The 23,220-nt window shown below is 32.7% G+C and overlaps 2 protein-coding genes across 2 annotated transcripts; one reads left to right on the forward strand and one right to left on the reverse strand.

Moving 5' to 3' along the window:
- The first annotated feature begins 4,469 nt into the window (after positions 1–4,469).
- LOC137837622 (cleavage and polyadenylation specificity factor subunit 2) lies at positions 4,470–16,504 on the forward strand. The gene is made up of 18 exons (XM_068646692.1): positions 4,470–4,794; positions 5,234–5,402; positions 5,592–5,688; positions 6,767–6,893; positions 6,976–7,091; positions 7,334–7,428; positions 7,524–7,675; positions 7,976–8,033; positions 8,107–8,214; positions 9,291–9,540; positions 10,082–10,266; positions 10,755–10,847; positions 11,491–11,589; positions 14,935–15,066; positions 15,151–15,195; positions 15,332–15,499; positions 15,732–15,806; positions 15,942–16,504. Exons 1-18 carry the CDS (start codon positions 4,646–4,648, stop codon positions 16,041–16,043), a joined length of 2,220 nt encoding a protein of 739 aa, XP_068502793.1. The 5' UTR covers positions 4,470–4,645; the 3' UTR covers positions 16,044–16,504.
- Positions 16,505–17,360: 856 nt separating this feature from the next.
- On the reverse strand, positions 17,361–22,553 carry LOC137837623 (protein NLP6-like). The gene is made up of 5 exons (XM_068646693.1): positions 21,933–22,553; positions 20,544–21,118; positions 19,982–20,029; positions 18,904–19,840; positions 17,361–18,623 (listed from the first exon to the last, which is right to left on the reverse strand). Exons 1-5 carry the CDS (start codon positions 22,168–22,170, stop codon positions 17,479–17,481), a joined length of 2,943 nt encoding a protein of 980 aa, XP_068502794.1. The 5' UTR covers positions 22,171–22,553; the 3' UTR covers positions 17,361–17,478.
- Positions 22,554–23,220: the final 667 nt, after the last annotated feature.

Genomic DNA, 23,220 nt, shown 5'->3' on the forward strand with positions numbered 1-23,220 from the left:
GATGTGATAACATTTTATTGGAAAACAATACTTGTATTGTAAAATTGTGAAGAAAAAATGTGTAATATTGTAAAAACACAAAAACAAAAAATTGTAATATTAGAAAAATAAAATGGTTAAGTAGATTTACAAAATGTGAATATAAAATAATTTATAATTCTTGTATATTATGTCCTCGTATTTTTACAGCATAACACATTTTAATTTTTATCATATGATGATACATTATCATGATAACACGATAGGGCTTTAATATCTTAAATTTATGGATATTGTAATGTGGTATAAACTTAAATATTTTACATAAAAAATTATTTTTAATATTAAAGTTATTAAGATGAATGTTTATAAATCTTCCAATGGACTTAAAACACTCTTTGCGTCGTTGTTCAATACAGTGAGTAACAAAATCACTATAAATATGGAAATATCTAATAGGTGAAACCAATTACATACTATTTTTAAAAACGATTTCAAGCTTAAAACATTTTTATTTATTCAAAAAAGTGAAGAAAAAAAGTTGTATATATATCCTTAAACATTAATTTCACCATGAATCTAAACTAGGGGAATTAGAATTTCACACACTAATATTATCTTATCCAAAATAAGCTAAAGGACTAAAAAGAATACTTCAATTTAGTCCTAATGAGAAATTGGTAATGAGTGCTCCAATTAAAATTTGGTAAAACAAAATGGTGTTCTAGGTTAATAATTTATAACTAATTTAGTTAGATTGACTATATGTTTAAGTTTATCTTGTGCCCGTGAGAATTGAACGATCTGGTAACATATGTCAGTTGACTATGAATAAAAAGTTTAAAATAAAAAGAAATATGTGACAGATTAGGTATTTCCAATTTTATGATTATACACATTAAATATAGTTTATCAATAATATAACTTATGACAAACTATATAAATAATCACATCAGACAAAGTATAGATACGTTATTAAGATGTCAATCATTGCACCTCAAATACCTAATACTTACTTGAGTATCTTTTGCAAGTATACTCTCGATCGAGAGCCGAAACTCGTGACTTAAGAACAAAGGAAGAAAGAAACGAACCAATAACCCTTATTGTCTCAGTCACATCTATAAGAATAATTAGTATATTCTCATCATCAATTTTTTAAAATAAATTTAAAAAAATATTTATGTTGTTTGAATTATATAAATTTGTCAACGTGTTGTGACTCGGATAATATTATGTTATGCCTCAAATAATTAAGACTTATGAATTGTGCTTTAATTATTAACTACGGTTGAATAATTTAAGATGTAATTTTGTAAAGAACATGTGTATTAAAATTTTATTGGACATTTATATTAAGTCCTTATTTACTTTTATGTTTTTTAATTATAATTTTTATTTGGATATTAATTATTATTAAAATAATTATAGATTTGCTGGACTAGCCTAATTACTAAATGGACTTAATAATGAATTTCTTATCAATTATTTTTAATGGTGTTTTCCTCTTAATTCTCTAATCTACCAATTAGAAGATTAAGTATTTTATCTCCTACCTCTCTGAAAGTTTCATTCTCTAAAAGGTATATTGTTTATTCTTAAAATCATCATTATTTTTAAATAATCTCTTCCCCAACTTCTTTATTTTTTTTAAAAAAGTATTTTGAATTTCTTTTTCCTCAAGATCAAACTCAGAAAGACGTAATTTTGTATTTAAGCTCTGATTATTCTTTTAGATGTTCTTAATCATTTAATATATTAATATTTTTTTATGTGAAAGGTTGTCTACAAAGATAAACTAGGTTTTCAAAGATTCATTTTGTGTTTGACAAAACTTTTAGTTCTCCTTTATGGTTTTTATAAGTTTTAGGACAAAATGAAAAAGTTAAAGAGAAGTTTTGGTATGCTTTAATGACAAAATGTAGGTATCAGTAATCCATTTCTTAGTTTAAAGTCTCTTTATTTTGAATTATCAAAGTCTCCTTGAGGTGAAATTAAAATCTTCTTAACTTTGTTCTTCAAGAAATGTATTTGTCTATCTTGGTTTACTATATTCATAACAAATAACTTGAGTCTTAAATGTCTTTTAAATTCATGGTCGATTGGGGTGGAGTTCTCCTACTTTTGGAGTTGCCCTTATTTTCTTCACATCTAATGGATCTTCTTAAAGATGATGGAGATTTCATCTTCTTCCTTATATTTATCCTTTTTTCGAGGGTCTGTCTAATGATTCTTTGGTCATCAAAGTCTTGGTAGTAATATTCCTTTTTTATTATTAGCTTTAAATGCAATAGATTTTTATTTTCTTGAGTAATCTATCTTATTAAAACTTCAACTCATGTATCTTGAAAATACTAAAAAAAGAGAGGGTTTATATCAATACCTTTTTTGAGTGGCATGTTGTCCAAACATTTACGTGTTCTAAAATGATCACATGGGATCTTCCTTGCTTAGAATTTTTTCTCAAAATTTTATCAGTATCATAGTTTTCAGGATGTTTCCCTACGGAATAAAGAGTTTGAAACCTATTCAACATACTTTGTACATTCTCATCTTCTCCCACGTCAAAAAATGCATATTGATTGCTAAGTAAACTATTTTTTGTTATGATTGATAAGTAAATTAAGTTTTTGAGCAATTCATGACTAATAATTCATATTAAAAACTCTTTTAAATGTACAAGATCGTCGTTAGTTTATGAGTGATCATATACTAATTGGAAAAAGGTTCTTAAAACATATTGTCCAAACGTGTGTAAGACAACCAAAGTCAATACAAGTGTAATAGTTAAAGAAAAAAGACACCTAGATTTCATAAGAGTTCACACCAATTCTCATTTATAAATTGTAAAAAGTTTCACTAATTAAGTAGTGATTAAATATATTTTTTTATGTCACTTTTAGCTTACAATAAGTACGAAAAGTCACTTTTAAGTATTACCTAAATCTCTCTTAAGATAAAAAAATACTAATATTTTTTGTTCAATAAGTCAATTTTTGCTTTTTTTTTGAGTACTCTATAAGTGTAATTTTTGGCTACGATAAATAATTTTGTTTTAAAACATTGTTAGCTTTTAATATAAATAATATGCGACTAAACTCTCCCCATTGAGAGATTGTTTTATTGAGTAAAAGGTTTAAAAAGGTAGTGCACTCTCTTCATATTCTCTATTCGATGTTTCTTGATCTAACATGATAATTTGAAGTAGTAGCACATGCAATATACAATAATATTCTACATGAGGTCGTTAGTTGGTTTTGCACGAGGAGACTTATACTTTTAAACGTTTTGAATAAAACCACTAAATCTTCTATTTTGTGTTAATGTTGTAATAGAAATTGACAATTTTGTACTAAACTTTCTATGCTTTAAAGTACCTTCAATATTGAACATTATTTTTTCTATACTGATAACTTATTAACATACACTTCTAGAAACATTTGACATGTTATGTTAGATATTTGATTAGAATATGTAAGTGATGACTTCTTAAGATGATTTAACAAATTCAAACCGAATATTTAATTTATAGTAAAGTTTCATATTAAATCTTATATTTTATCATATGATTTCTTAATGAAGATTATTTAGAAGTTGTAGAGAAAACAAAACTTAACAACTCAATAAATTTTGAGTTTATTTTTACAAGTTTTTATAATTATTTCTTGTAAAACACTTAAAAGACAAACACTAATTTATCAAAACTAAATATTATTAACTATTGCCAAAATCAAAATCATAAATCATATAAATCTTCGTCTTATATAAAAATAAAAATAGTTTATTAAAATAAAATATTTAGATAATATTATCTAAGAGATTGTTTAAATCTATATAAGATTGTAAATTATGAAAACAATATCAAAAGTTACATGACAATTTTTTGAAAATTATGAAAGATAAGAAACAAAATGCATAATTAAGTTATTTCACAAAAAAATAATAACGACTTGAATTTATTATAGTAATTTATTATAGTGTTAGAACTCTATTTTTTTTAATCTTTCACATATATAATATTTTGTCACTTTGAATTATTTCCTATTTGTTTGAAAATAAAATAAAAGTTATCTACGCATCTTAGGAGTTAAAATGAAAAAAATATGTTAGACAATTAAAATAAAAATAACAAGGACAAGACTATTTTTCTTAGAGAAATGGAGTCAAATTCATTTTATAACAATTAAAAACAAAATAAGAACTATACTTCTTTTTGGTACGCTTGAACTACATTTTGAACAGTAACATCTACTTTTTTTTTTTTTATAGAAGATTAAAAACTAATTCAAACTATTAATAGTTATACTTATTATTAATTAAGATTTTACCATACATGATCTTCAAATTGTGAGAAATCAACCCTAATGCTGTAAGTTGAGGTAAATCAAATTAGTTCATCAATATTTTCTTTTAAGTGTATTAAATAATTAAATAATTATTTTTTTGAAATATTTTTGCTTAATATATAGTTACTACCGATTAATAATTATAATTAATTATGATAAAATTAGTCTTGTTCCAATTATTACCCTTTTTTTTATTAGAGAAAACATTTGCATTTCCCCCTTCTAGCTCCGACCATCTCTCACTGTCTTTCCATAAACCCCTTCTGGTTTGAGACACCAAAGGGTTTGTGTGTGTGTGTGGACGAAGTTGAGAGAGGAAAATGGGAACGTCAGTGCAGGTAACGCCACTGTGTGGAGTGTACAATGAGAACCCTCTCTCGTATTTGGTCTCCATTGATGACTTCAACTTCCTCATCGACTGTGGCTGGAACGACCACTTCGACCCGTCCCTCCTTCAACCCCTCTCCAGGTCTTTCTCTCTCTGCTTCAATTTTTTTTTTGTATGTTGAGAGGCACTAGAACAAGAAATAAGAAGAAAAATGTTATTTTTCATGTGGGGTGGGTTTATAATTATGAATGACAATGAAATTGATGTTTTAGGCATGTTTGTGGTGAACAAGATTGAATTTTTTCATGTGGGTAGCTCTGTTACAATCCCTCACCCTTCTGCTTCCTAACATGATATGAATTTCAACTCCCCAGTATTGATTTTTATGAGTTATTTTCCTTTATACCTTGTTTGTTGTCGGGGCACTAGAGTTTTGAACTAGAAAGGAGAAAAATAGTTTTTTTTTTTTTTCTGGGGTTATATATTTGAATGACAATGAAATTTGTGTTTTTGCCTTTCGGGCATGTCTACGTTTTTGTTACCTTTGATTTCTTATTGAGGTTTTGTGACTGGCATATAGGGTAGCATCAACCATTGATGCTGTCTTGGTTTCACATGCTGATATACTTCACCTTGGTGCCCTCCCTTATGCCATGAAGCAGCTTGGACTCTCTGCCCCCGTTTATTCAACTGAGCCTGTCTACAGATTGGGCCTTCTCACTATGTATGACCAGTACCTTTCAAGAAAGGTGAAATTACACACTGGTTTGTTTGGTTTTGCTGTTGAGAAGAAGATTTTTTGTGCTTCTTGGTTTGTATGATGTTGGATCTGTCATATTCTTACTATGTGCACTTGTCTTTTTAATCACTAGATAGAATTTGGAGAATGTGTGTTTTATAGCTGGATGGGTAGATTGAGATGTCTTGTTCTTTTGTAGCAAGTGTCCGAGTTCGATCTGTTCACACTGGATGATATTGATTCTGCTTTCCAGAGTGTAACGAGGCTAACATATTCTCAGAATCATCATCTGACAGGTAGGTGTTTGAACTATTGTTAGAATGTTATGCATTGAAGTGGTGGCATGCATTTTGTTTAACTCCTCTTACACCTTAGTATTTTCTCTTCTTCCACCCCACCGTCTTATTTGTATATAATATAGGTTAGTATCTGAACCATAATCCCATTCAAATCTTTATTTATTGCAATGAAATTAAAGACCATTCGAAAATCTAAAGTTCCCTCCAAACTGGAACCCTTTATCTTGGCATCAGCTCTATTGAAGCTAAGGATATTTCCCTCGAGGGAGTCAAAGATGAAAATCACTTTGATTGGGGCCAAGTTAAAAAGATCTATTTGCCTCATGTTCAAAGCTTTAGCGGGGCTGAATGCTCAAAATTGATGTCATGTAGTATAACTTTTTAAAGGACCAATGTTCAATACTGATGGTGTTTGCCTAATTTCTTACGTTCATCCTGCTATATAGTGAAAAAATATTTTTATGTGACCTCTCATGGTTATTTGGCAAATAGAAGAGGCCTCAATGATGACAACTTCACATGTTTCCAGTCTCTAGTGTCTAGAATTATTTGCATGAGCAATAATAGATTTTTTTAACGACTAGAAAAAATTGATTTGAAAGTTTAGTTTATTTGTGAATACACCCCATTTTCAAATGTTTTGGAGCTTTGAACTGCAATAAATTTAGTAATCATGTGAATCCACTTATTCAAAGTATGCGGTTAGTTTAAAATTTTATTTTCAGTAGTTAATACACATTTTTGTAGTATCAATTTACTGATTTTCACCATGTGAAATAGTTATTTGTGTTGCAGAAGTTATGATATACAAGTGTACATTAATTAGGGATGTGAAATTAAATCATGCATTATCTATTCATAAAAAACAAAGCTTTTGGTGTGAGACAAAAAATTGTCTACACTTATATGAAATAGGCAAAGTCACCCCAATGTCGCATATAACTTCTCTACCAGTGTTGTTTAATCATTTAGAGTTCCTCTCTGATTCTGATATGCCTTCATGTTTCACTACTTAATATTCTCTTATTTGGGTTTTGTTATCTTTAGTGACATTTTAATTTTTAACCACTTTTAGGCAAAGGAGAAGGAATTGTGATTGCGCCTCATGTTGCTGGACATCTTTTGGGAGGTACTGTTTGGAAAATTACAAAAGATGGGGAGGATGTCATATATGCTGTTGATTTTAATCATAGGAAAGAAAGGTAAATTACTTGTGGTTAAATTTTATATTTTATACCTTTAGAGAGCAACAGGGAATCTACTTATCAATCTATTTTTTTCTAGGCATTTGAATGGAACTGCTCTAGGTTCTTTTGTGCGGCCTGCTGTTCTAATAACTGATGCTTACAATGCTTTGAACAATCAGCCTTACAGACGTCAAAACGACAAAGAATTTGGAGGTAACCATCTTTTTAATCCTGTAACTTCAGCAATGTGACTGAACTAAGCAGGGTTTTTCCATTTTTTTTGTTTTCTCAATAGCTATTAAGAGAAAACTGTAAGAATTTATGTCTGGTACATTCACTGATGAGGCAAACATGTACTTTTTAATCTTGACCAAGAAATGGAAAAAATTTGTTTAGGATTTATATATCCTTTGGTTTTCCTAAATTTGTGATCATTTATCTTGTCGACTATATAGATATCTTAAAGAAGACTCTAAGAGCAGGTGGCAATGTATTACTACCAGTTGACACTGCAGGACGAGTGTTGGAACTTATTCTGATGTTGGAATCGGTCAGTACAAGACGTGTGCTTCTACTCTCTTTCTCCCTTTTTTTTTTCCTTATGGTGTATGCCTGAATTAATATCTCAGATCTTTGTTCTCGCAGTATTGGTCTGATGAAAATTTGAACTACCCTATATACTTCCTCACATATGTTGCTTCCAGCACAATTGATTACGTGAAGAGTTTCCTTGAGTGGATGAGTGATTCTATAGCAAAGTCTTTCGAAAAAACTCGTGAAAATATATTTCTTCTGAAGTAAGTGGTCTCATCTTTAACTTAGTTTGAAGTAAGATATACTTATGTCAATGTTTAATTTTATGCTTTCTTTTGGTTCTTAGGAATACTTTTGACACCTAATTAGTGCTTGGCAAATTAAACCTATGATTACTTTGGGTTTCTTGAGATATCTATTATATAAGCAAATGTTTTGTTCAATAATGAGTGAAAAGTGAGCTTTCAAAACCTCAGTTTAAGGATATCAAACAAATCATTAATCTCTTGTTATGATTGCTAATGTTATCTTGTATCTAAAGATTGCAATGCTTGTATCTGTAGGTATATTACCCTTCTGATTAACAAGACTGAGCTTGACAATGCTCCAGAGGGTCCAAAGGTTGAATAATTTGAATACTTTTTCTTCATTAGATCAACTTCCTCATTGACTCTGACACATATACCTTTCATAGGTGGTTCTAGCATCCATGGCAAGTTTAGAAGCAGGTTTTTCTCATGATATATTTGTTGAGTGGGCCAATGATATGAAAAATCTTGTGCTTTTTACTGAAAGAGGCCAGGTATATTCTTAGAATTTTTTTTCCTTTGTGTTTTCCTATTCATGAGAATCACCATAAATTGTAGCAGGTTTCTCTACGTTTATTTGCTAATCTATTAGCAGCTTCTCCCTAAAGTGTTAATGCCACAGTTGCATTTGTATTTCAAATTTCAATATGAATATTGTTTTAGCTTTTCCCAAGGCACCAAAGATTAAATAAGTCATGGAAAAGCTGTGACTATATTTGCAGCTGCTAGTAACTTTAATGGTCTATAAAGTATTCTTTTTTGCTTTTACCAATGACCCACCTTGACATTGTCCCTGTGAATATATAAAGTAATACTGTTTATAAGTTGGTTCTAAAAGTAATGTGGCATGGGCATGGAGAATTTAGCCGTGAAAACAGCATCTACTTCAAACTTTTCAATGGAGTTTCTTATGTTGGTTGTTGGGAAAGTGCTTGAGTTTTTTCTTACCCATTTGTAATATACCTTGGTTTTCTTCTCTCTTTCTTGAATGTAAAATGTGTGATGAAAACAACCATTCTTTGTATCCATTGGGATATATATTTTCATTGTTGCATTCAGGGTGATACAATCCTGGTTTCCACCCTTACAATCTTCTCACCAATCATTCTGTTTTCATCTTGCACAATATTTTCAACCAGACATGCACAAATATCAATACTGCTAATATTCCGTCTTTTGTCTTGTATTGTTGTCGTGTATTTTTAATTCTAGCTTAGGATGTTGTATTTTCTCTCCTAGCCTTACAGAATACAGTTGAAAATTTATTTTCGTTAAAAGAATGCTTTATACTGCTAATATTCCGTCTTTTGTCTTGTATTGTTGTCGTGTATTTTAAATTCTAGCTTAGGATGTTGTATTTTCTCTCCTAGCCTTACAGAATACAGTTGAAAATTTATTTTCGTTAAAAGAATGCTTTATATTTTTGGTAATGATGTTTTATCTTTTTTGAGCAATGAGAATGGAACAATTAGTCATGTAATATTTCCTGTCATCTATTTTCTTTAACTGCTTAAAACTGATGATTGCTATTATTTTGTTTCAACTAATCCTCATGTGTTTGGATATGCAGTTTGCCACACTAGCTCGTATGCTCCAAGCTGATCCACCTCCAAAAGCTGTCAAAGTTGTTGTTTCCAAGCGTGTTCCTTTGGTTGGGGAAGAGCTAATTGCCTATGAAGAAGAGCAAAATCGAATAAAAAAAGAAGCTTTAAAAGCCAGTCTTATGAAAGAGGAAGAATTGAAAACATCTCATGGCTCTGATAATAATAATAGTGATCCAATGGTCGTTGATTCTGGCAATAATCATGTACCACCAGAAGGTATGATGAGTAGTATAAATTATTTTGGAGATATTCTTTTGAAATGTTTCACCTTTTTTTTTCATTTGTAAGTAGAAAATATCAATTTGGCACTGTTCTCTTGTGAAATGTAATTAGACAATTAGAATTATCCATTTCAGATTCCTGTAGTAACTACCTCTTCCGTTTAACTTACTCACTCAGAGTTGTGTTATATATATTTAAAATTTTCTATGATTATAGAACTGAACTTTTTGTCTTCAACTGGTTGAGTCTTAATATGCACTGGACATTAAGAGTTTTAAAATAAAAAAACTACCATTTCAACACATAAAATGATATTGAATTGTCATTATTCATCATTTTATGAACTTTGTAATGTGAGTTTACTATTTAAGGTAATCTGTATTTAATATAAATCATGTCATATTTATTTTATGCATATTTTGAATTTGTCTGTTATTATGCATATTTTGAAATTTTTTGGATATTTCTTTTAATGTTTTGTAAGTTTTCACACAATTGTATAAAGTTCATTCAGTAATTTGATTTGTACTTGCAGTGGCTGGTCCACGAGGTGGAGGATACCGGGATATATATATTGATGGATTTGTTCCCCCTTCCACGAGCGTTGCTCCAATGTTTCCCTGTTATGAGAATACATTAGAATGGGATGATTTTGGTGAAGTCATAAATCCAGATGATTATGTAATTAAGGATGAAGACATGAATCAGATTGCAATGCATGTGGGTTTCTTTTTTTAACACATCTACTTCCCAGTTTCAATATGTAGTTTTCATTTTTAAAAATCCACCTTACTGTTTTACCATCTTTGTATTCTGAATTAGAACATAGAAGGTTCAATGGATAGAATATAATGAATTTACTTATTCAAAAGTATGCACAGAGTTCAGACTTGAGAAACATAAGGTGAGTTGCATTAATGGATCATAACATAAGGAAACTTTATAAAGGAAAAACTATGATACAAAAATCTTAAGCTTAGTAACATGTTATGGTCTATTTTGCATTTGGCTTGGTTACTTCTGTCTTTAACTGTTTTTCATTGACATTTGGATGGCAAGTAACACATGCTGCTTCTAACTATTTTTTTTTCCACACGTACTATTTTATTAGTTCTGATATAGAGGAATGCAGAGTTTTGCTGGCATCTATAATTCAAAATGTTATTAATAATATTACTTGATTATCGTTTTTCCTATTTTCTTATCAGGGAGGTGGTGATATAAATGGAAAACTTGATGAAGGTGCTGCAGGTTTGATACTTGATACAAAGCCATCAAAAGTTGTATCTGATGAAAGGACTGTAAGTAGCAGTATTTATTTATTACATTTTAGTGTTTCTGCTTCTTATGAATAATAAATTTATTTAATTATATTTTGAATTTGGACATGTTACTGTTGTATTCAGAAATTGATTAGATGAACCAAGTTGAATTTTTTAATTTTGCCCTCCACTTTTGCACTGTGAATGTTATTAAACTCTATTACTTTCCCAACTGTTTTAAATGTATCAGTTCTTGAGATTTACAAAAGATGGTATCATGTCTGGTTTTCCTGCAGTCAGTGATCCTACAACTGAATTTTTCTTCATATATGCGTGTGTCTCTGTTCTACGTTTATATCTAGGCATCTTATGTTTTCATCCCCAAAGAAATCAAGCATAATATTGAGTTGGAACCACATTCGTGGTTTTTTTATTCAAAAGTTTGTTGTGTATATTTTGAACTTTATCATGCTCTTCAGCTGTCGTTATCCATTCGTTTTAACTTGGTTGTGAAACACACCAGATAGGGAGCGTTACATGGTAGCTTCTTTTAATTATTGATGTACAGATAGATGCATTCCTATGTTTTGGATATCTAGTATTTATCACTCCACTTGTACGAATCTTAAATCTGCCAAATCTACATATGATGGTGTAAGGTATTGACATTATTTTTGTCTAGGTGCAAGTTAAGTGTTCGTTGGTTTACATGGATTTTGAAGGACGTTCAGATGGAAGATCCATTAAAAATATTCTATCTCACGTGGCTCCCTTGAAGCTGGTATGAATCTCTTTGGTGCTTTTCGGTTAAGTGAGCATATCATTAAATCTTTTATAAATTATATTTGGATTTGTCATTTTTGAAAGGGGATCTGCCTCAACTAAGTAGTTTATTTTGCCACCTTTAAAAACTATGGTATCTTAAGTGAGGGAATATTTTGACCTTCTGGCTACAATTGTTCAGTGGAAAAGGAATTAGGATTTTAGCAGGATAGTATTATAATGAGTAGATAAAGGTGTAGGAAAATATAAGGAAATTGTAGGCTTACTTGGTGGGCTTTTGTGGTTTGGAAAGCTGAATAACCTCAAGGCTTACTTGGTGGTGGGCTAGGCCTAAATCAACCACCAAACCTAGCACAATGAGGGAAGATTACCCAAGCCTTGTAAGTTGTAAGGGGTATTTCAGCCATATTTTAATATTTAGCCTACGAGAGACCTTTTAATAGACCTGAGATAATTGCAAAAGAATAGAGAATGCATGCTTTTTTGACAACATAGAATGGGTGAAAGGCTGTGCTTGGCTGCCAGACTTTAACCTGAGATATTCCTAATATTCTTTATTAGTAAATATTGATTCAATCTTATTAGATTGAACGATGTTTGCTGTCTTGCTATGAAAACCATGAGGTGAAACAGTTATTTCGAATGTGGCCAATTCTCCCACAAAAAGGAGTATTGAGGATGTTTGCACCTGCTTTGAGTAAAGGAAGGCCTATTGAAAGAGGAATTTTTAAATAATCAGAATTACAACAACCTAAAGAGTCCAAATTAACACCCACATCAACAGATCTACAATGTTAACAATCCAATATCCAACACCAACACTTATAAATCAATAACAACCCGCACCCAACAACTTGAATATCTCTCAAAATACAATGATACCGGTAGTCAGAAACAACACTTCTACATACCACATCCAATGCCGATTGTAGAAAAACAGCAAACAGTGGTGGAGCCCAAAAGACAATGGAGAGATAAACTGTGAAGAACCCTTGAAGTCACACCAAACAGTACCAGAATGAAGAACCAAGGGTGCAAAAGTGATTAGAAGGCTTCGACGAGTTGGATGGTGGTGGTGCAGAAGGATTCCGACCACGGGAAGGTGGCGTGTGAGACACATGTGTCTGGGTCAGCTGAGAAGAAGGCAACACATGGTGGTGTGTCTGACAAAATTTGAACACATGACCATCGGGGTTGGTTCGTGCTCCTTGAGATGCACCAAACCCTGACTTCAGTGGATGAAACTGCAGTGGTAGACGGTGGCCGAATGAAATTCTCTTGGCCAGACAGATAGAGACAGGCAGAGCAGGATTGACTTCCTCTGTTACCAACTTGAGAAACATACAAAAGAATAGAGAATGAATTAAGAGCTTAATTCCCTTCTGACAGTCTCTCATTTATAATATGACATTGGAAACTCAGATACAATGAATGAGTGGAAAGAGAAAAAAAATAAGAAAGGTCACATCTAGAAACTAGGTACAACACAAAGCATATAGCAACTTTTTCAATAAAGTCTATTTAAGTTGATCTATTCTAACAAATAGTAACTCTTAGAATTTGTGTTTAGTGTCTAATTCAACCTACAAAACTAACCTGTAAGGTGAGCACTATCTGATATTTGTAGCTCCACCCTTTAAGTTGCCATTAAGACACGACCCAAGGAGGCTGCCCCCAGCTTTCCAACACTCCCTCTTGCGCCCAAAAGTGTCAAATAATGCAAGTGGAACAATAGGTCTAGGATAAACTTTAATACCATTAGAATTTGGACCTAGGATCTATATTAACTTCGCAAAATTGACTTGTAAGGTTAAAATGATCCTAGCTTTATAAGTTCTACTTAAGCTACACCTCTGTATTTGACGTGGGTCTAAACACTATCATTGAGGTTGCAATTATGGCAAACCCCAAAGAGGCTGCGATTAAGGCAAGCTAGGTGGTATTGCAATTAAGATGACTTTTAAATAGTAACAATATGTGAGAAAAAAGTGAAGGGAAATTTTGTAAATGTGCTTGAGTGTATCTCTCCACCCAGAATGGCAAAATGATTTACTAGAGAACAATTAAGAGGAACTTCCTAAGATACATTGAACCTAACTTTACTAAGAATCTAGAAAATTTGCAAAACAAACAATAAAGAAGCCCTTATTTCTTAAAATATTCTTATCTCGTACAATACAAGGGACTATTCATTAGATTTTTTTCCTTTCTATTTTATTCTCGAGCTAAATTTTCACTATGGTCCCATCTCAAGTTTTATCTCCTCATTTATCCAATTCCCAACGAGGTGAATTTTCTTCGGAAATGCAATTTCTCTTACAATTTTATTTTTTACCTACTTCCTAATGGTTGCTAAAAATTGCAGATAAACACAATTATCCATATATATTAAAACTTATCTAGAGTGCTAATTTGGTAAACTAAAGGCTTTAAATCCACTTTTGGTCTCTGTAGTTTCGTGAATGTGCAATTTGATCCTTATAAAAGCATAACTGTAGATTTGGTTCTCCAGTTTTCCAAAATTAAGCAATTCAACTAATATATCATTCATTGGTGAATAAAAGATGTTAACTTATTTGTCAGATTAATATGTATTTGAAGTTAATTGTCAAATTTAAAATTAATATCTTACTAGAATGAGTAATTGATACTATTATCACTTACAAACATGTAGCATTTTTTGTAAGTAGTTGGATGAAATATTAACAATGGACTAAAATCACATAATTTAAAAAATTGGAATACCAGATTTGCAGTTAAAACTTTATAGGAACCAAAATAACACATTTGTGAAACTACAATCAAATTGCCTGGAAAGATTTTGTTGCCTTGGTGGAGCAAATCTTCCCTCGAGTAATATTAACCCGTACTATGGTCCTTAAATGTTATTAAAGTCACTTGAAACTAATCCCTGTAAATATGACTGTGATACAAATTAATTCCTCATGACTATCAAGTTTATACAATAAAATAAACATTTGGGAACAAGGGGACAACTAATTCCCTTAGATTAATTTGTGCTTGCCAAACCGACTAATTTAGTTGTTCACTAAAATTTTAATAGACTAATCTTTGACAGACTACTTTAGTGTTTACTCGAAATTAAAAGCTAAATACCTACATAACTGAGAATTATCTTAAACAATAAGGAACTGTATATCAGGAGACATGCACCAAATCTGTGCATGTATTTTTCTAATTGCCTCCCAGTATTACTATTTAACATTTTTGCTATCTAGCTGACTGGCATATGATATTGGTTTAAGGGATGAACTAATAATACTATCGTTATTTTATCATTGACTTGGTTTAAGGGATGAATACTTATTGATTTTTCCGAAAGGTTTTGGTGCATGGATCAGCTGAAGCTACTGAGCATCTGAAGCAGCACTGCCTAAAGCATGTTTGTCCTCACGTTTCTGCTCCCCAAATTGATGAGACAATTGATGTGACCTCTGATTTATGTGCTTACAAGGTACAATGATGTCAAATTTCATACATACCCAAATAAGATTTACACGATGTCAGAATTAATCATGTTATGCTTTTCTGGGTATAGGTTCTACTATCCGAGAAGCTAATGAGTAATGTACTCTTCAAAAAGGTAAAAGTACATGTTTGCTGAACTGTTTCATTTTTATATACTGCCGTTATTCATCATGTTGAATAGCTACAACCAAACCTTTTTCCATTAGGTGGTAATTCATTATTTTGAACAATGAAAATAAATTCAACTGCAGCTGGGAGATTATGAAGTAGCTTGGGTTGATGCGGTAGTAGGCAAGACAGAAAGTGACACGCTTTCGGTGCTCCCTGTTTCTGAAGCAGCTCCTCCCCATAAATCTGTTCTTGTTGGCGATTTGAAATTGGCAGATATCAAACAGTTTCTCTCCAGCAAGGGTGTTCAGGTACTCACAATTTTAGTTTCCAATTCGTCCCTGCTCCAATCGTCTGTTGTCGACTTCATTTCCCTAGCAGACATGCTGATTGTTGTACTCCTGAAGGAAATTCATCATTTTTAAGTAAATTAAAGTTATTGAAAGTGCTGTTTACCGTGTTCTTTAACTGAAACCTGGGTAAAAAGAAAATTAGAGAACACTGACTATGAAAATATATATCATAACTCAATTAACTTCATAGGTGGAGTTTGCTGGTGGGGCTCTACGTTGTGGTGAATATGTAACTCTTCGGAAAGTTGGGGATGCAACTCAGAAGGCAAGTGCTTCTTCTGAATATTTGTTAATTTTCTGTAATCTTAGGAAACTGGTAATTTTTTAATACAGATGAGACTATTCAGTTGTTGGATCATGATTCTGATCTGTTAAGATATATTTTTTTTTATTCTTATAGGGTGGTGGTTCTGGTGCCCAGCAAATTGTTATTGAAGGTCCTCTGTGCGAAGATTACTACAAAATTCGTGACTATCTGTATTCACAGTTTTATTTGCTTTAGATTTGGTTGGACTAGTGCAATGGCTGATCATGAATTTCTTTCCTTCATTGCCCTATTTTCTGACTACACTCTAGAGCTGTTTTTCTGATAAGATAGAGAACACAAAATTGCTCGGTAAATGCACAAGGATTCAAGACTAAATACGTATGAGTAGCAATGCTGGGACAGTTGCAAACTGGTTTATTTGACACAAGATTCCCAGTTCCCCTCGCCGCAATCATGCCGCATCATTTTTGTTTTTGTATCTCTGATTTTCGCCGGCTATCACTGTTTCTGGTGGATGTGATTTGCCTGCAGATAGATACTTTTCAAGTGTGTTTGCCCTTTGTACAATCATAGAAAAGAAAATGTAATTTGTTCCTCATGTGTAGGCTTCAGATTTTTGTTAGGTTATTCATGTGTTACATTCAGTTTTCACACTAACGTGAAATTAGACTGACAAAATGAGTGATTATGGTTTATCCTTGTTAGTTTGACTATTATCACTGAACAAAATTAGAGCTTAACCACATCTGTTCTATTGATTTTAATGTCTCTACTTCTGTGCTGAACTTTGGTTTATTAGTTCGAGGACATGCTGTGACATGAAGAATAGAACTTCTTGTTCAATATCTAGAAGCGCTTGTTTGTGGAATTAACTTTTGTTGGAATGAATTAAGATATTTGCTGTTCAGCCAAATGCCATGCCGTTTGTCCATGAAATTGGGTAAATAGTGTGGACAATGACAGTATAATTCGTTTTTTCATTTGTTTTTTTGCAAGATGCTATGAACGACATTTTTATTAATTTTATAATAACTTTTGTATAAGTCGTATTGAACATGGTTTTAATTGGATAACTACAGTATTTATAAACGCAAATTGAACCTTTTTTAACATATAAAAAAGAGAAGGGTAACACTTTGGTAAAAATAGTCCAATTGAGTTGACTTCAAGAGTTCCAAAATTTCACGATCAGAATTATTGTCCCAAAAGTTTGTTAGATTGATGATAATTTACACATTTTAGCAGCAAAATAAAATTGTTTACACCTTTAAGTGTCAAACAAAACAGTTAAGTGTAGAAATCAGATACCACATCACGTGTACCACAAACGAATCAAAGCCTTTTTTTAGTTCATTTTTTTTCTGTGGCTGATAATCAACTAATACTTGATGATTGTGATTATAGAAACTTTGGTTGCTGGTGTTCTTTTTGTAGTGTCCAATGAGCCAAAAATGTCTTGAACTTTTTTATTATAGTTGTAACATATCTGAAATGCTTCAATTTATTATTTTACTCTTTGTTATAGAAAAAGAAAATAGGAAGTTGTGGTACTTAAATCCAACGTTACGTTTCTTGCAAAATGCACAAATCTAAAACCATATATTTTTTGTTGAGAAAGACCTATCCCTTATAACTATAGATTCTGAATAACTAAGTACAAACCAAACTATTAACAACCTTTCCAATCTCCTGAGCTCTCACAAGAGCTTCCAAGAATGGGCAGAATATCATGCACAACAAGCCTGATCATGTTGCTGCCTGATGATCTTGAGATGTCCATGCACTCCTGCAGGTCTGCATCGCAAGCTATCAAAACCCATTCATGATCATCATCCAGATACTTGATATCAAATGTTCCCTCCTCTAGTTTCAATCTTTTGTCAATTTCTTCTTTCAATTCCACAATAGCACAGTTCAAAGAGATCTTAAACCTTATGATATCTTCTCTATAAGTTGCCTTAATGGTCACACTCTTCACCTCTTTCCTAACTGCAAAAGGTGTCATGTTGTTGTTATTATTATTGAGAGTATCCATGTGTTGCACAGGAGTCAACTCAGAACATTGATGATTCATTCTCCAATGTTCGTGCACCTGATCCTCCAAAACAGCATCGGCTGAAGGACACAGATTTCTCAAGTCCTTAGAACTACCAACACCCTCAAGTAGTTGTCCTCCAAATGGTTCTTGAGGTTCTGTTATTTCCACAAAGTTGTTAGGCATAGGGTATGCAGTTGCACGGTTCGGTGTACTAGTTGAGTACAGTGTTGACCCCAGTGATCCCCTTAACACATGACATTGCTCACTGATGCCTGTTACAAATATATCTTTTGGAGGTGACATTTCATTTGGGGGACTACCTTGGCATGAACCACGAGGAGAAGGATTTGCACTTTCTTCACTTGAGCCGCTCCCAGTTCTAAACCTGGTTGTGCCTTTAGTGCCAGTCTCCTGAATGGCCACAACTTTTTCATTAATCACTTTCTCAGGATTTTGTGTCCTTGTACTTAGGAAGTGATCTTCCACCCCGGCCTGTCTGTTTGATTCTGATGCTCTAGAAGCATCAAAATCATTTTCATTGATCTTAGGTTCTGATGGCCTAATGGTCAATGAGGTTTGGCGGTTGAACTTGTTTGAAGTGGAGGGAAAAGAACCAGTACTTAGAGAGTTCAAACCAAATGCACCTTCAGCACCATGGACTGATTCAATAACACACTTGAGTTTGGATAGGGAACGGTTAACCTTTTTGATCTTTCGAGATGGCCAACGAGATATCCCATGTTGCCTACAGATGCGTTTCATTGTAGTAGGGCAAACTGCATGCACACCAACAATATATCTAAGAATTTCATGTTTGAGCTGCTACTAGTAAAAATGAAATCTACTAGTAATAAACAATAACCATTTTTGTGTTTTTGATGATCAAGTATATATTTTTATAACTTTGTTTCTAGAAAGTAGCAAGCAAACATAGATACAGTAAGAGAAAAATTGTTGCTATATAATGACTATATTTCATGAGCTCTTCATTGCTGTAGAGCAAGCTTGCACACAAAATTATTTAGTTTAACTGCTATATCAGAGAATGAAACATACCACCAAGGCTCTTTGCAGCATCCTTAAGGCTTCCAGTGAAGTAATGTTGCAAAACATCAAGACTAATTGATTTCTCAGCTTTTCCGCGTTTTCTCTCTGATGGTTTCTTTTTGGTTCTGGCTTCCAAGGAAGTGTTCTGATCAATATGTCCACCTGCAGTATCGCCAAGATTCTTTCCATCATTTATGTCATCAAAGTCTACCATTATTTGCTGCTCCGATGGCGCCGGTGGCAGCCTCTCCCCCATATTTGGTGAGGCATGTCTAGGTGGTGACTTAGAAGATTGAGTAATTGGAATTGATTCAAACCTCAACTGAACTCCTTCTTTTCTTGCTTCTATAATTTCAATGGAGCAATTCTGCTCAAGTTCAACACCAGCAGCAATCTTAAGACTCTGAAAATGTGGCTTCATTGTGGCCAATATTGACCCCAACAAACGTTTTTGTTCATTAAAGTCTGTGATCCTTGGAGGAAGAAAAAACTCTAGCACATATTCATCATTTCCTGTATGAGAGCTTTGTAAGCATACTGCAAAAGAGCTGGTTAAACCAAACATGAGAGCATAATGTACTAATGGATATTCAGTTTTGCAGAATTGAGTAATGTTCCCACAGAAGCACATGTTGTGAGACAAAAATGCTCTCCCAGCAACCCCTTGACCTTGTTGTAAGTGATGCTCAACACAAGCCTCATGGAAACCCCATGTATGAGCCTCTATGACATAGAATGCTACGTCAGTTATAGACATGCATACTTGCCCCATGCAACAGCCATCAAAACTTGAGCAACTTTTCTTATGACCACCACCATGTGCCAAGACACTCCGATGCTCACATGGAACCCATGTTTGTGCTAGAGGCAAACTATGAGTCTCACACACAACTGTTAGTATCTCCAAAATCTCTGCTAATGCGTACTGGCGATCTTCATTACAAATCTGGTTTAAAAGAATTTCCAAGTTACATCTGTGATAACAGAGGGGTAAGATAGAAGTCACAGAACAACATACATATTTCTTTTTTCTTTTGAGAAAATAAACAAGATAAAATATGCTTCATGTATGATAGTAGAAAACGACCTGATTGTATGGATGCTCCAAAATTTCTGAACTCCTTAAATTGACTGCCTGAAATGAAACTGACAGCAGGTAACTCAGGAATGTTTAAGAACATATAAATAATAACCTTTGAACAACCAATTCCAACACTACAAACAACAGGGTCGCATGTGACACTGCAGAATTAAAATAAGAATTATATATTCATCTTTTAAAAGTAAAGTTAAAATTACAATTGTCATATGATAATAACCCTAAAAAAATAACAGTCAGAGGGAATAAGAGATCATTTTACAATGTAGTATTTACAATATGTGAAGTGTTGGTCACATGATACACCCTTGATTTACCTTGTTGGTTCTTCCCAATAATACATGTGAGATAAACATCACATGCAATGGATCACACATGAGCAAAACATGCACTTAGAATGAGGAACAAAACTTAGATACAATACTCTAAATGTTGTGTTTTTTAATGTTATTCAACCAGAATTGAAATTTAATATAGTAAAAACAACACCTAGAGTATTGTATTCAAGTTTTCAACTATAATAAATAGTACAGTGCAAAAGAAATCCAACCTCAAGGGCTTTGCAGATTTTGTCAACCTCAGGAGCATAGTTAATCTTCGGTGAAGTCATTATCAACTCAAGTACAGCTACACATGACTGTCCTGCAGGCTCAAACACAGGTAGAGCCAAGGTTCCACGAACATTGTAATGTTGTGCATGATTTAGGCGCTGATACTCTTTGCTAGAATAGTACTGAACATTTGGAGTCCATTCTGGAATTCTGTGCTGAAAAACTCTACCGGGAAGTCCCAGTATTTCATCATTCTCTCCATCCACAGAAAACATATACATCAGAGACGCTGTTCTATACTGATAGAGTCCATTACTATGTGGATCAAGAACAAATGGTTGGCCGGAAGTTGTGAGTGCATACCGGTTTCCATTCCTCACAGGTGCCCAAACCTGAGCAAGAACATTCTGTTCAGTCAACTCTTTGAAGTGGCGAAGTGCTTGTGTCATTCTTTCCTTTATTAGACAATAGCCATCTGGGTTTTCTGAAGGTGGCACAGCTACAAAAGGTGGTGACACAGTTTTCTTGTTCTCATAACTTTCTACTGGATTTTCAGTTGCTGCTTTTGTGTTACCTGAAAGTAGTAGCTTCAGTCAGAACAACAGCAGGTTCATTAAAATCTATAATGTTCATTTTTAGCATAGATGTCTTTGGAATGAACTATGAAAACTTATTTTTGGCTCAATATTATCACATCTACTACTTCTATATTTAGAAATAATTAAAAATGCCATAACTATATTGAGATTTACTTTTAGGATCTGGTGTTACTGGAACAGTATATGAAAAATTGTACACTTATGCCAGTACCATTTTTGAGCTCAGTATCATATTATATCTAACATTTCTGCGTTTATACATAACTACAAAAGACATAAACACATCTTACACATGCAATAGTCAACATCCCAAGAAAGTAGGAATTGTTGACAAAAGTATGTATGACCTTTATATATGAGATAGGTTGAAAGTCAATGAAAAGTACAAGGAAACGAGTGCAGATAATGAAGCCTTAAAATTTTACTATTCAATTCATAAGATGGAGATGAAAAGAACTTTTATCTTTAGATTTGGAAAGGCTATTTTGTCATCTATGAAATAGAACCTCACGAACGGTAAGGGAAATGATAATAAAAAAGTTAAAATTCTTTCAATTTACATAAACTTCAGGCTAAGAAATAGAGAAAGAAACTCCAAAGAGAAACTCTAAATCTTCTTAAACTTCACAATCAATTGAAGCAAGTTCAGAAGTTAGAGTCAACTTGAAATGAATCAAGTCCTGAAAGTTGAAGACAACTCCAAAATCCAATTCAACATCCACCCTGAAACAACCCAAAACAAAAAAATAAAAAATAAAATAGGAAACTATGGCAATCAAAGTATGATACCTGCAGTTGCAATTCTGATTTGCCTCTCATCTTCAACATCAAAAGCCCAGATAGGAGAAAAGGGTTGTTCAGAGATAGTGGATAAGAGAAAAGGAGACATGGGGTTAGAGACCAAAGATATATGATCCAAGGACCATAGACTTTCAAAGCCAATGTCAAAATCCATGGCAAACCCATGCTCCTCCTGTTGCTTTGACTTGGGAAGAAGGTCAGGATTTTCTTCCTTGGATTCTGACATTTTTCACAAGGATGCTTTTCCTTGAAAACTGCGGTCTACAGAGTGATTAAGTTCGGAACTTTGTAATGATGATGAGAATGAAGAGAGTTGAAAAGTATACAATAGATAATGATGGTTGAGTAAAATTGCAGAAGGTGGAGAATATAAGAATATGTAAAAATGAAAATTTTACTATGGATGTGCCACTTGCTTGTTAAGAGAAAAGGTGATAGAATGTTGAATACATAGTGTTAAAAAATAAAGAACAATTTTTCATTGTTGGAACCAAATGCCAGTTACCAAAAAAAGATGGCCACTAGGTACTTGTCTTTTTCTATGCTATTATATGCACACATCTTTTACTACTTGTACACAAAAAAACATGTTGGGGTTAAGAACAGAGCAACCTGGTACCAGCCAGTGCTAGATTTTTATCAAGGTGAGGTTAGTTGAAGGTTACATGTGCCAAATTTATTATTATTTTTTGTCTTGTTACAATAAGACAAATCATGTAAGAGAAAATTTATGTAAGATTAGTAAAGAAGATACTGGCATAAAAAAAGTTAAGATAATCTTCCTATGTTGCTGTGTAACTAGTAACTTTTTTGTCTTGTAGCTGTACCATTGTGGATGAAATAAAATACCTTTCCATCAAAATCCGCCTTTTGTTTAATTTATCTAAATAAAATCAAAGGAAAGTCATGAGTTTATGCATATCCAAAATCACCATATTCTACTAGTTCTAACAGTGACTTGTAGTGGCATTTATAAATTTATAAATGATATTTGAAGAACTACCAGGCAAAAATTCAAATTCAAAACACTTTGAATAAAAGAAGGGCTTTGATATTGTCAAAGCAAACTTGACAGATCATTTTCTTTTGCAGCCATAATGTTCTTCAGTCCTTTTTGTCAACCATGTATTGTTTATTATGCAGGCATCAAAGGTAGTTGGGGAGGCTCTAACTCTGGGAATACAACAACTTTCATGAGAATGTAAACTCTGTGAAATGTGTAGGGTATCTTAAGATCAAATTCTATGCACCCAAAAAGTCTAAATTAAAATTATAC

This window comes from Phaseolus vulgaris, chromosome 4, assembly GCF_000499845.2.
Source record: "Phaseolus vulgaris cultivar G19833 chromosome 4, P. vulgaris v2.0, whole genome shotgun sequence".
NCBI lineage: Eukaryota > Viridiplantae > Streptophyta > Magnoliopsida > Fabales > Fabaceae > Phaseolus > Phaseolus vulgaris.

Excerpts from the sequence above, each read along its gene's own strand:
- LOC137837622 (XM_068646692.1), top strand. The coding sequence starts at position 4,646 with ATGGGAACGTCAGTGCAGGTAACGCCACTGTGTGGAGTGTACAATGAG. Across the intron at positions 11,590-14,934 it reads ACGTGGCTCCCTTGAAGCTG|GTTTTGGTGCATGGATCAGC; the intron begins GTATGAATCTCT and ends TTTTTCCGAAAG. Across the intron at positions 15,067-15,150 it reads CTGATTTATGTGCTTACAAG|GTTCTACTATCCGAGAAGCT; the intron begins GTACAATGATGT and ends TTCTGGGTATAG.
- LOC137837623 (XM_068646693.1), bottom strand. The coding sequence starts at position 22,170 with ATGTCAGAATCCAAGGAAGAAAATCCTGACCTTCTTCCCAAGTCAAAG. Across the intron at positions 20,030-20,543 it reads AAATCTGCAAAGCCCTTGAG|GCAGTCAATTTAAGGAGTTC; the intron begins GTTGGATTTCTT and ends GTTTCATTTCAG. Across the intron at positions 19,841-19,981 it reads TGGAGCATCCATACAATCAG|ATTTGTAATGAAGATCGCCA; the intron begins GTCGTTTTCTAC and ends CTTTTAAACCAG.